The sequence below is a fragment of the Clupea harengus genome, chromosome 1, assembly GCF_900700415.2.
Source record: "Clupea harengus chromosome 1, Ch_v2.0.2, whole genome shotgun sequence".
In the NCBI taxonomy this organism is placed as follows: Eukaryota; Metazoa; Chordata; class Actinopteri; order Clupeiformes; family Clupeidae; genus Clupea; species Clupea harengus.
The window spans coordinates 32,109,054-32,119,751 of NC_045152.1; the positions used below are offsets into that span (position 1 = coordinate 32,109,054).

Genomic DNA, 10,698 nt, shown 5'->3' on the forward strand with positions numbered 1-10,698 from the left:
ACACACACACACACACACACACACCCACACACTCACACACACAGAAAAAGATGTGCATACACGCACGCACACACAGAGCACAACAATATAGTGATTATTTGTATCCCGAATGAGGAAAGCAGACTGTAAGAGAGCTGGCCAGCTCTAGATGCCTGCTCCCCCCTCCTCTCCCAGGTGAAGGCCTTCCCAGCACACCACAGGAACAGCAGTGGCAGGCTGGGAGGCCGGGGAGGGGGGTGGCAGGCGGAGAGCGGGCAGGTGGCAGAGACGCCAGCGCTGAGTTTAATTACTGCCCTCTAGGGCAGATTGGACTTGTCATTTCAAAAACAGCGTCTGACTCTTCATCCCTAACTCCAAACACCCCCCCCCCCACACACACACATTTCCCACCCCGGCCACCAGCAAGAGGAGACTCTGCCAGGCCCATCACCGCATACCTAGCTGTCTTCTTCAATCTGACAGGTAGTTGTTAGCCGAGTGGTCTAACAGAGCTGATGGAGCTGCAGTTAAGAGGTAAAGAGTGGCGCGTGTGTGTGTGTGCGTGCGTGCGTGCGTGCGTGTGTGTTCGTGTGTGAAGACTGCTGTATATATACATATATGTTCACATATACATGAATTCCTATATTTGTCCTTTTTGTCTTTGTGTCTGAATGTTTGTAATCTGTTTAGAAGGGTTCAACACACACAGTGCTGTTGGCGATCTAGGGTGGAGGAGGTTACCTGAGGAGGAGCAGTTTGAAGACGTGGCTCTGGGCAGGAGGCTCTTGGGAGATCCAGCTGAGGAAGAGGAAGAGGGGGAAGGGGAGGAGGAGGAAGGCTGCTTCCATGTGGTCTCTGGAACATAGAGTCCGCACAAGAAGACCGTCATTCAGATTACTTTTGGAACACGTATCTGGAGACCTCTTCCTCACATTCAACCAGCTGTCCAGTCCAGTTAATGGCTTGAGACAACAGATCCAGCATCTCTGAGCAGTGGGGAGCAGGGAGTGTAAATGGGGTGAAAACACTGCCTCCACCTTAAACTAACAAACAGCAGACGCCAAGAAAACACCCACGACACCTGTAGCCTCCACCACCAAACGAAACCGAATAAACTCGTCCTAGTTTCCATCGTGACTCGGTTCGGGCCCGGAGAGGGATTTCCACTGACTAAGCAGCACGGCTCAGCCCCTCCTCGGGGGGAAAAAACGATCCCGTCTCATTTTCCAGACGGAACACGCTTGTCCGGGGGCAGGTTTAAACTTCCTGCAGACTGCTGCCTGCCTCTCCTTCCATTTGCATATATATATTACGGGTCGAGTTGGCCGCACGGAGGAACGGGCCGGCGTCCGAGGGAAACCGCTGATGTGAGGGAGCCGTAATACCGGCGAACAAAACTGGGCCGAGAGCGTAGGCCTGCTCTCCATCATTATTAGTGTGAGCAGGGGGGCGATGAAGGGACACCATTTACTTGCATGGAGCAGCTGTAATTAACATCATTGAGGCCCTGACCCGCCCGCGCGGTGCTCCAGATTTGTATTGAGTGCATGATCATACACATGCAGGCACACACACACACACACACACACACACACACTCCCTGCATGATCATACACATGCAGGCGTGTCCCTGCAGGGAGCGTGATTCAGTTTCATAGTGAAAGCAGCAATCAGTCATACTTCAGCAAGAGTTATGGCGGCTGGGCGAGACACACTTGCGCGGGCGCATATGCACACACACACACACACGCGTGCGCAGACACACACAGACTCGCACACATAGACATACCATATAGACAAACCATACACATACACACACACACACACACACACACACACACACACACACATACACGCACAAACACGCACACAAACACACTCACACACACTCTCTCTCTCTCTCTCACACACACAAACAAACACACACACACACACACACATATTCAATTCAATTCAACCAAACATTCACATTGACATACACACATGGGCATACACACACACACACACACACACACACACACACACACACACTCTCTCTCTGCCTGGCTCAAACCTACAACACTGCACAGCACCCCTGCTGATGAAGCCGAGGAGCTTGAGACGGGCGTGCATTGATGCACCGCGAGCACAAAGAGCAGGCAGCCGCGGCGCGGCGCAGCGATCGGGGCCCTGACTGGCGGGGGCTTTGTGAGTGAGATGAATGCGAGTGGCCTCGGCCCGCTGGCTCCCTCTAATGGGGGGGGGCGGAGGAGGCAGACAGGAACAGTGGTGTCAAAAGTAAACACATTCGTTACTCAAGTAGAAGTATTGATACTGGAGTTTAAAAATACTCTGGTAAAAGTTGAAGTATTGACTTAACCTCTTTACTCAAGTAAAAGTAAAAAAGTACAGGCTCTAAAATTTACTTAAAGTATAAAAGTAAAAAGTAACCTTAATAAAAAAAAAATTAAATGTAAAGCTAAACTAGTTGGACTTAATATAATTGACACGACTGTAAGAAATGGAATCTTAATTTAATAGCTGATGAGTGCTACATGGAGCCCAACACATAGTAAAAAATGTCATACAAAAATATAATAATGCTGTCAAAGACAACAAACTCGAAGAGCATGTTTTTCTCAAACTTTATTGGAATTCAAGTAGACCTCCACCCTATTTGCACATTCGTCTCTCATCAAGGTCCTTTGCAACTAGGTTCATAGTCTTCGCATATTCTGCCAGAAATGCAAGCTCAACAGGAGTAAACCTGTTAAAATAACAAATAAAAATTTTCATGGAACACCTTCAATTCAATAACAAACCAATTATGTAATGCTAATCATCTGTGCTGAGGGTTAGTAAATATACTGTATATAAAGGGTTTTATAGCTTTTCAATTCAAAGTGAAAGAATATAGTTATAGTTCAGCTTTAAAAATTAAAAGAGGCAGGTACATACACGGGTATTTTTAGTCGCATTCAAACCAAAACAAATGTGACACTAAGGACTATATGGATCATTAGGGGCACGTGGGGCATTGCCGCACCAGATCCCCATGGCGCTGTTTTGCAGAAAGCTCAATCTGTGCTTTGTGGCAAAATATATCTTATTTTATTTAATATACATAGTAGCGTGAATGTGTTTGTGAATGTTTGTGTGAGAATAAGCTTGACTCAAAAGCATTATAGTCCTGTTTTAGAGTAATTTGATTCATGTGTGTTTCTGTCTGTGTGCTTGCACTGTGAAATGCTGCTCTCCGCTGTCTTTCTCTGCTCTGTGGGCTACGGCGCAAGCTTAAGACCGTTGCCATGGAAACATTAATGAGCGTGAACCACACAGGCCAAAGATAACATTGGGAGATGGGGCACGATCAGATGTGCCCCACGAAATCTGCCTAGCAACTCGACTCGAATATTGCGAAAACCGCGAGAACTGTACCCTGTGACCAAGAAGAAAAAAAAACAGTCAGATCATATCAGACAGACCAATGCCAGTAACGTTACTGCTAGTTAGCTATCGCTAGTTTTCGAGTATTTTGGAAGTTTTAATTCAGACTACAATGAGGAATGTAGACTATTTTTGTGAGGTGACATGACCTCATACAAAATTGCCCCACCAGAAATGTCATGCTAAAATCGACACTGCTACTGTGTAGTACATTTTATATCGTGGTAGTGAATTAGCCTACAGCTTATTTGTCAAACATCACAGAGAGCTAACTAGGTTAACCTGTAACTTAGGATCCTTCAGTAGGCAACTGCTAGCAAGCAAACCAAGGCATGTTGGCATGTTCCTCTGCTAGCCAAGCTGTCGCAAGCATTGTAAATCGACCATTATTATAATAATAATAATAATAATAATAATGATAATACAGAGCTTACCTCTACATGTTTTGAATGGCAAAAGTACGTGGTTCTTGGGTTCGAAAAGTTTGCATTCTCCATGAGTCCTTTTTGTTCCCGACGATTTCGAACAATTCTTGGAGGTAGGGCCAGGGATGTGGAAGGTTTTGCTGTTCTCCATCGCGAATACTGTCTTGCGTCTTCAGACCCTTCAGACATCTCGCCAGAGTTGCCATCTCTTTCTGACACTGCCATTGCCGCGCGTTGTATCATTTGTTCGCCTCTGTTGTCTTGTTTTGCGTCATGCGTAAAGAAGATGGATAGCCTAACCAATGAGTGTTATGGGTTTCTATGCTTCATCCAATTACGCTCGAAATCAGAATATCTGGATGGCGCCATTGATCTGTATTAGATGGCGCACATTTGAAACTTTTGAAATAAAACCGGAACCAAGAGTAACGAGCCTGTTTTAAAAATGTAAGGAGTAGAAAGTACAGATACTTGTGTTAAAATGTAACGAGTAGAAGTAAAAAGTTGCCAGAAAAATAAATACCTAAAAATTCTACTTAAGTACAGTAACGAAGTATTTTTACTTCGTTACTTGACACCTCTGGACAGGAATGACGATGAGCTCTCCAAAGCACAACGGGACAGGAGAGACGCTCCAGACAGGACAGACAAGACGTGGAGACAGGAAGAGAGGACCCGCTCTATGGCCCAATGACTCAAATGGACACAGAAATATGCAGTTCAGTTTTGCCATTGAAGCCCCAAGCACCCGAAGACAAACAGGTTTGTTTCTACTGAGGCACATACATGAACACAAGGACCATGAGCAGAGGGCGGAGGGCACTCTGGAGAAGGGCCTACCTTTTGTGGTGGAGTTGACAAAGTACTCGCGTCCGTCAGGTGACAGGTAGCACTTCCAGCCCTTGGGAAGAGTCCGGTTGTCTGTCTCTAGTGGACTCGGAGTGGCGGCCACAGACTTCTGGGGAAAAAACTAAAAACAAATAATGGCCTTTCACTGTAGCTCTGTGACAAACTATCATTATGGGTGAACAGGGTATGAGGTAGGGGACAGGGGGGATGGGGCTAAGATGTGCATGAGGCCTTGACTTCAGACAGCACACTTCATCATCATCATCATCATCATCATCATGCCTATTTCTCACCTTGCATGAATCGCAATCAGACTGACCAGTAACATTCCACCAAAATGATGGCATGATTTGGTGACAGTGTGGGATCATTTCACTTCCTGGAGTCCACTCCCATGATGTGTTTGGGCTCCCCTTTCTTCCGCTCTACTGAGGCGTGTTTGTGAGGCGTCGTCATCACTACTGCGTGGGAACTAAGTCTGCTCTGATGGCATGAAACTTCGTTAACTTGATTAGACCCTGAAAAGCTGGGAAGTGACTGTGAGATGAGGATGAGGAGGGTTGGCCAAGGGGGAGGTCGAGGCACCTTTTAATCAGCTTAGCTTTCCTCCGCAATGAATACCGCGCTAGCAGCAGCCGCCAGTCGGTTTTCAAAAAAAAAGCCAGCGGAGGCTCCTGAGGCTTCAGGTCGTTTTGTGTGTCTTCGCTGAGGCGGAAAACAAGAGCACTTGGCAGAGAGATGCCCTGCTAATAAACACGGGGATTCAGTCCGGTCCGAACCTGGGGGCTGGGAGTCTCCATTATGCTCTTGTTCCATATACTCAACATTAAGATGGGAATGACCTCATGGGCACTCATCGGGGTGTGTTCAAGTTAACTTCTGTTCAAAAGCAAAACAACTTTTACCCTATAAAAGCTTTGCTTTGTTCAACTAACATCTAGCCCGAATACTGATTCATTGAGATGTGAAATCAGATTCGATTAAACCACAAACCACAAATTGAAAGTCAGATCTGTTTGCATTGTAGGCTAGCAATTTGGTAAGAAGCAAGCATATTTTGGACAACAACTGAGGTGTGAAGAACTGATCACACTAAATCACTAACCAAATCTGATGGAGCTGCAGCTTTTCCCCAAACGCCTCGTGATTAGCTGAGCCTCCACTTGCACCCACACAGTGAAGAAATCTAATAACTGCCTTTACCCAACTCCACGGCTCATCCACTCTCTGTCGCAGTCTCATTGTCTGAGCTGTAATTCACCTGGAGAAACATGGCTGCGGTTATATAAGGGAATAATGCGAGTGCTTTGCTGAGCCTTATCTTCTGTTTCCAGGAGTCCACAGCAGTCCTGTCAGTGCTGAGGAAGGATGGCACCGCAGCGCGAGAGTGAGAGAGTGTTTACTGCAGCTGGAGCAACTCAAGAGTGTTTCACCATCAGTTGCAGTAGTGTACACAGCAGCAGCTGATCTCAGGAGGCTGATTTACTGTGTGTGAGCGTGTGAAGTGTAAGTGCCTGTGTGTGTGTGTGTGTGTGTGTGTGTGTGTGTGTGTGTGTGTGTGTGTGAGCGTGTGAAGTGTAAGTGCCTGTGTGTGTGTGTGTGTGAACGGGTATGGGTATGTTTATGTATATGTGTGCACACACTTGCATGGCTGTGTGTGCATAAGTATGTGATTGATTGTGTGTGTGTGTGTGTGTGTATGTAAAAAAGAGGGGTTTTGGGTGACACACATGCATCACACATTTTGAACAGCATGCAAAATGATCCTGCATTTTCCACTGCCAGGCCATTAGGCCAGTGTGGGTGGATGTGCACGTTTGATGTACAACATAAAAGGGAATCCTCTCTATCTATCTCTCCCTCCCACCCTCCTTTCCTCAAACTCTCTTTCTCTCTCTGTCTCTGCCTCACTCCCCTCTGCATCAAAGCCTTGCCGCATGCAGCCAGTGCTACTGAAACAGCCTGCAGAGTGACATTTATTTACTCTCCAAACAACCAACGAATTCCACCCCTTGCTCCAAGCTTGAGTCACAAAACAACTGCTCGGCGCCTCTAGGTCAGAGCAGCAAGACATGCCAGGTTTCGTTTAAACTATCACCATCTTTCGTTTTCCAATGCTTTCAAAAAACTTTTTTCTCTTTTATCACTTGTTGTCTGTTTCACACTGTTTCCCAGTGAATCGTTTGGACAAGCTGCAGCTTCACAAAGCTCCTTTACAGGCACCGCACATTACTCTCAAAATGAGAGATACTAATCGGGTCCTCAGAAGGAGAAATCGCTGATTTTATCATCTCTCTTGCACAAACTACATCCCACATGCCAGACTGATTCCACACTTTCTTCAGTCTTAATGATAGAGTCAAGATACATCCAGAATGTATGTAAATATTCAAAACAACTGCTTCACTGCTTAAATATTCACTCAGAACCCCCCCCCCCCCCCCCCCCCCCGGGCAGACATTAGAATTGTATAACTGCAGGATGTAAATAAAACAATATTATAACATCGATCTTACATTGTTCACTGTCAATCCGAAAAGACACAGAGAATTAAATGCACACTGAACGCAAGCCAGTTCTGAGAAGCACTGCAGATAGCTAAGTTCTGAAATCCGAGGGAACGAACCCAAAGCATGCTTATCATCTAAGCTAAGGAACACAGGCCAATCTTTCACTCTCAACCTCAATTAATGACTACGGGAGAACAGGAACAGGAGTCAAATGACAGGGGTCTGGCACTGGTGCAAACAGCCCAGACTTCATGTGACACATGCTTTCACATCCTCTCTCTAAGAAGGGAAACAGTGAGTGACAGAGGAAGAGCAGGATGAGGAGGAGGATGAGGTTTTCACGCAGCTGAGAATGGCAGTGTTGCCGAAAGAACTGCAGTGGGCACCTCGTGAAACCCACAGCACAGATTAAAGCGCTTTAACAGGAGGGGCTCAGGGTAGACCAGCTTCTGGGACACACAGTATAAGCAGCAGTGACTGCCAGATCTGCTGCCTGACCAGGACAGTAACTGAGACCACATCTAAGGACATTTTTTTTTCCAGAAAGCTCCGGTAGAAAGTGTTCCCTTGGCAAGCCCTTGGCAAGAGAAAGCTATTCACTTCAACTCTATGTTTCTTTTCCTTGCTGTTTAGTGTGGGTATTTCTGTCTTGTGCATATCAATGCCAGAACAGGTTTTGGTCTGGAAAATGAAGTGCCTAGCTTCAAAGGTGGCACCCACCACATTCAATCAGTTAGACATGAGAATACACACAGATCAGTTAGACACAGAACACACACACACACAATGCACTGTTTACGATTGTAGACGACACACAGAAAAAAATGAAAGCTCACTGCACTATCAAACCCATAGCCACAAGAACATGGATACAAAAGTTTGCCCTTACCATGCTTTCTCAGACTTCTGTTTTTTTCTGTTTTCGCAAGAGGGAAAGTGAAAAGTGTTGACTGACACAACTGGCTCAGGAAAGAGAGCACCCTGACTGTGAGGCAGAAACTTTGGAGGCAGTTTTGGCTCTAACATCCGTCCAACAGGACCGCTGCCTAAGGGTCCAAGCTCAGGACGCTGGGGACAAAGAATGAACATGACTATCATTGGAGATGTGTCTCATTCTTAATGCCAGTTGGGAAGCTGTTTGAACGTCTTTGTTTCAGACTGCCAGATGTTAAACCGCCACAAGAGCTCAGGCTGAAACATCACTGCAGCCCTCTTCATAAGCCTGGCGAACAATGGGCAGCAGTGTGGGACGTGGCTAGGGGAGTCGCCCTAGCAACAAGGCCTGTTTTGTGCAACCCACTGGTCCATAACTTGCAAATCAAATTGACCCTCTGTGCACCGCGTCACTGATTCTCCTTCCCAAAATGGAAATATCCCAACTTTAACTGATGAAATGATGACAGCTAGTCGACTTGGCTGTTCGCGCAGCTGGCTAGACAGAGAGATAAAAAGCAGAAAGGGAGAAAGGAGGGAGGAGAAGGGGGGGGGGGTAAATGATGACAAAATGCTATCATAAAAAGATTCAACACGGCACCATGGGGGTTTCGGGAAGTGGAGCAGTCATTCTGTTTTAAATCACATCTCTTCACTAGCAAGATGAGCTCATGGGAGCTGTCTGCCTGAGAAACATCTGAATTCATAGTTAATTAAACACTGGGTTTGGACGGATAATTTTATTCACGGCTGGCGCCTGTCACAAAACAATCACATAGGACTCCCTTTTAACATGATCAATCATTGCGCATTGTTAATATGCAAAAGGGAACCAAATATTCAATTGACTAATTAAGACATGGGGGCATCCAAAAAGCAGGGGCATATGTCTCTCCTGTAAAGGTCAATATTCAGAACCCAGGCATTAGTCTGGTTACTGTGTTTGGCAGTATAGGGTGGTGTCTGCTATGGATGAGGCAATCTAAAAGCTTGGTGTGTGAGGAGGGGGTACATTTACATTTAGTCATTTAGCAGACGCTTTTATCCAAAGCGATGTAGAAAGGAGAAAACAGGGGCCTGAAAGGTCAAGTTGAATAGACTCCCTTTTCTTGGTCCTCTCCATGAAATTCCTGCCAGATTGTCACTCTTCCAATTTGTTGACTGAAAACATCACGCCAAGAGATTATGTGTAAATCAGTAGTAAATCAGTGCGTGAGTAAAGTCTCCGAACAAGGCGCTGTGTTTCCCTGGAGCAGAATAAGGAAAACTAGTCAACAGAAAGGTCCCAAAGGCGAAGCAACCTGTAGTGACAGCAGAAGTATTCTTGTTTGGAGAGGGCACAAAAAGACGCTGTGATGTGCCTGGCAGCTGTGTGAGGCCAACTGTGACTAATCTGACATAAGTGGCTCACTGACCAAATGAGAACTTAAGTGTCATTCTGTCTGATTTGATGTGAACCACTCCACGTCCAAACCATGTGCCCACCATCAACACTCATCATGCCATTACAGTTCATTTGAAGTTCTGTATGCATGCTGTGTACATGTGCGTCAGTGCGCAGCAGTACTAAGTCATTAGTATCCTAGAAAAATTAGCCATAACTGAATTGATATATATTTTTGTTTGAGGTTTCAATGGTTTACAATTTTTTTAAACACATGTCAACTTTTATGCAGCAGTATACAATTGATCCCATTTGGGTAGATGTGCCGGACCAATGTGTGAACATCTAAACCAGTCTAATGAAGACTCCCACGTTTGTGCTCTGCTCCTGGCTTACCTCCAGAACCTTCACATAATTCGCAGGGAACCATCCTCTGACTCCATCTATCTCTCCTTCCCACCACCCGCCGTCCAGTGGTCGCAGGAGCTCGATTATTTCTCCCACCTCGAATTTGAGCGCTTGGCCATGTTTCCCGCTGAAGGCGTACAAACTTCGGCAGTAAATTCCTGTCATTGCCTAAAAGGAAAGGCTAGCTCTAGGCTGAAAGAGCTCTGATCGGGAAGTGTCACCCTATCTTGGTGATGTTTCCATTTTCAGTGTCGTTTTGTTGAATGTAGTCCCGCATTTATCATGCACTTGGAGAGTCGCCGCGAAGAAAGATTCTTATGATTCTCACCAACCGAAGACCTGCAGTCCCACTTCTGAGTCGTACAAAACTTACGATTCTTCTTATGCCTTGGCCGGATAATGACATTCCACGGCTCCCCACAACACACACACACACTCTCTCGCTCTCTCTCTCTCACACACACACACACACACACACAAACACACGAACACACAACGCGCGAAAAAGACTATAAATTAAAATATTTAGATTGTTGTTTCATAGACTATAACGGCTGGATACAATCAAACATGGAAAAGTGGATATAACTGACAACTAATTGTTTTCCGATTACACACACTGGTTGCGCTTTTACAGAAGCGCCGTCATTGTCTTCTTGGGATTTCCAAGTGTTGGGCTATCCACACTCCATCAAGTACACTAGAAGGCCAGATATGCTGCACTTTGTTTTATGACGCCATCTAGAGTAAGTGTATTGAACAACACACGTAAGCTACTATCATG

General features: G+C 45.8%; 1 protein-coding gene across 1 annotated transcript in view; it reads right to left on the reverse strand.

Annotated features, from left to right (window-relative positions):
* The window catches only part of LOC105910950 (growth arrest-specific protein 7-like), a 40,015-nt gene extending 29,693 nt beyond the window's left edge, over positions 1–10,322 (reverse strand). The window contains exons 1-3 of the mRNA XM_031576630.2: positions 9,903–10,322; positions 4,671–4,785; positions 721–834 (exon numbers count right to left, since the gene is read on the reverse strand). Coding sequence (XP_031432490.1) covers positions 721–834; positions 4,671–4,785; positions 9,903–10,079 — 406 coding nt within the window. The 5' untranslated portion in view covers positions 10,080–10,322. The remainder of the gene's footprint in view (positions 1–720; positions 835–4,670; positions 4,786–9,902) is intronic.
* Positions 10,323–10,698: the final 376 nt, after the last annotated feature.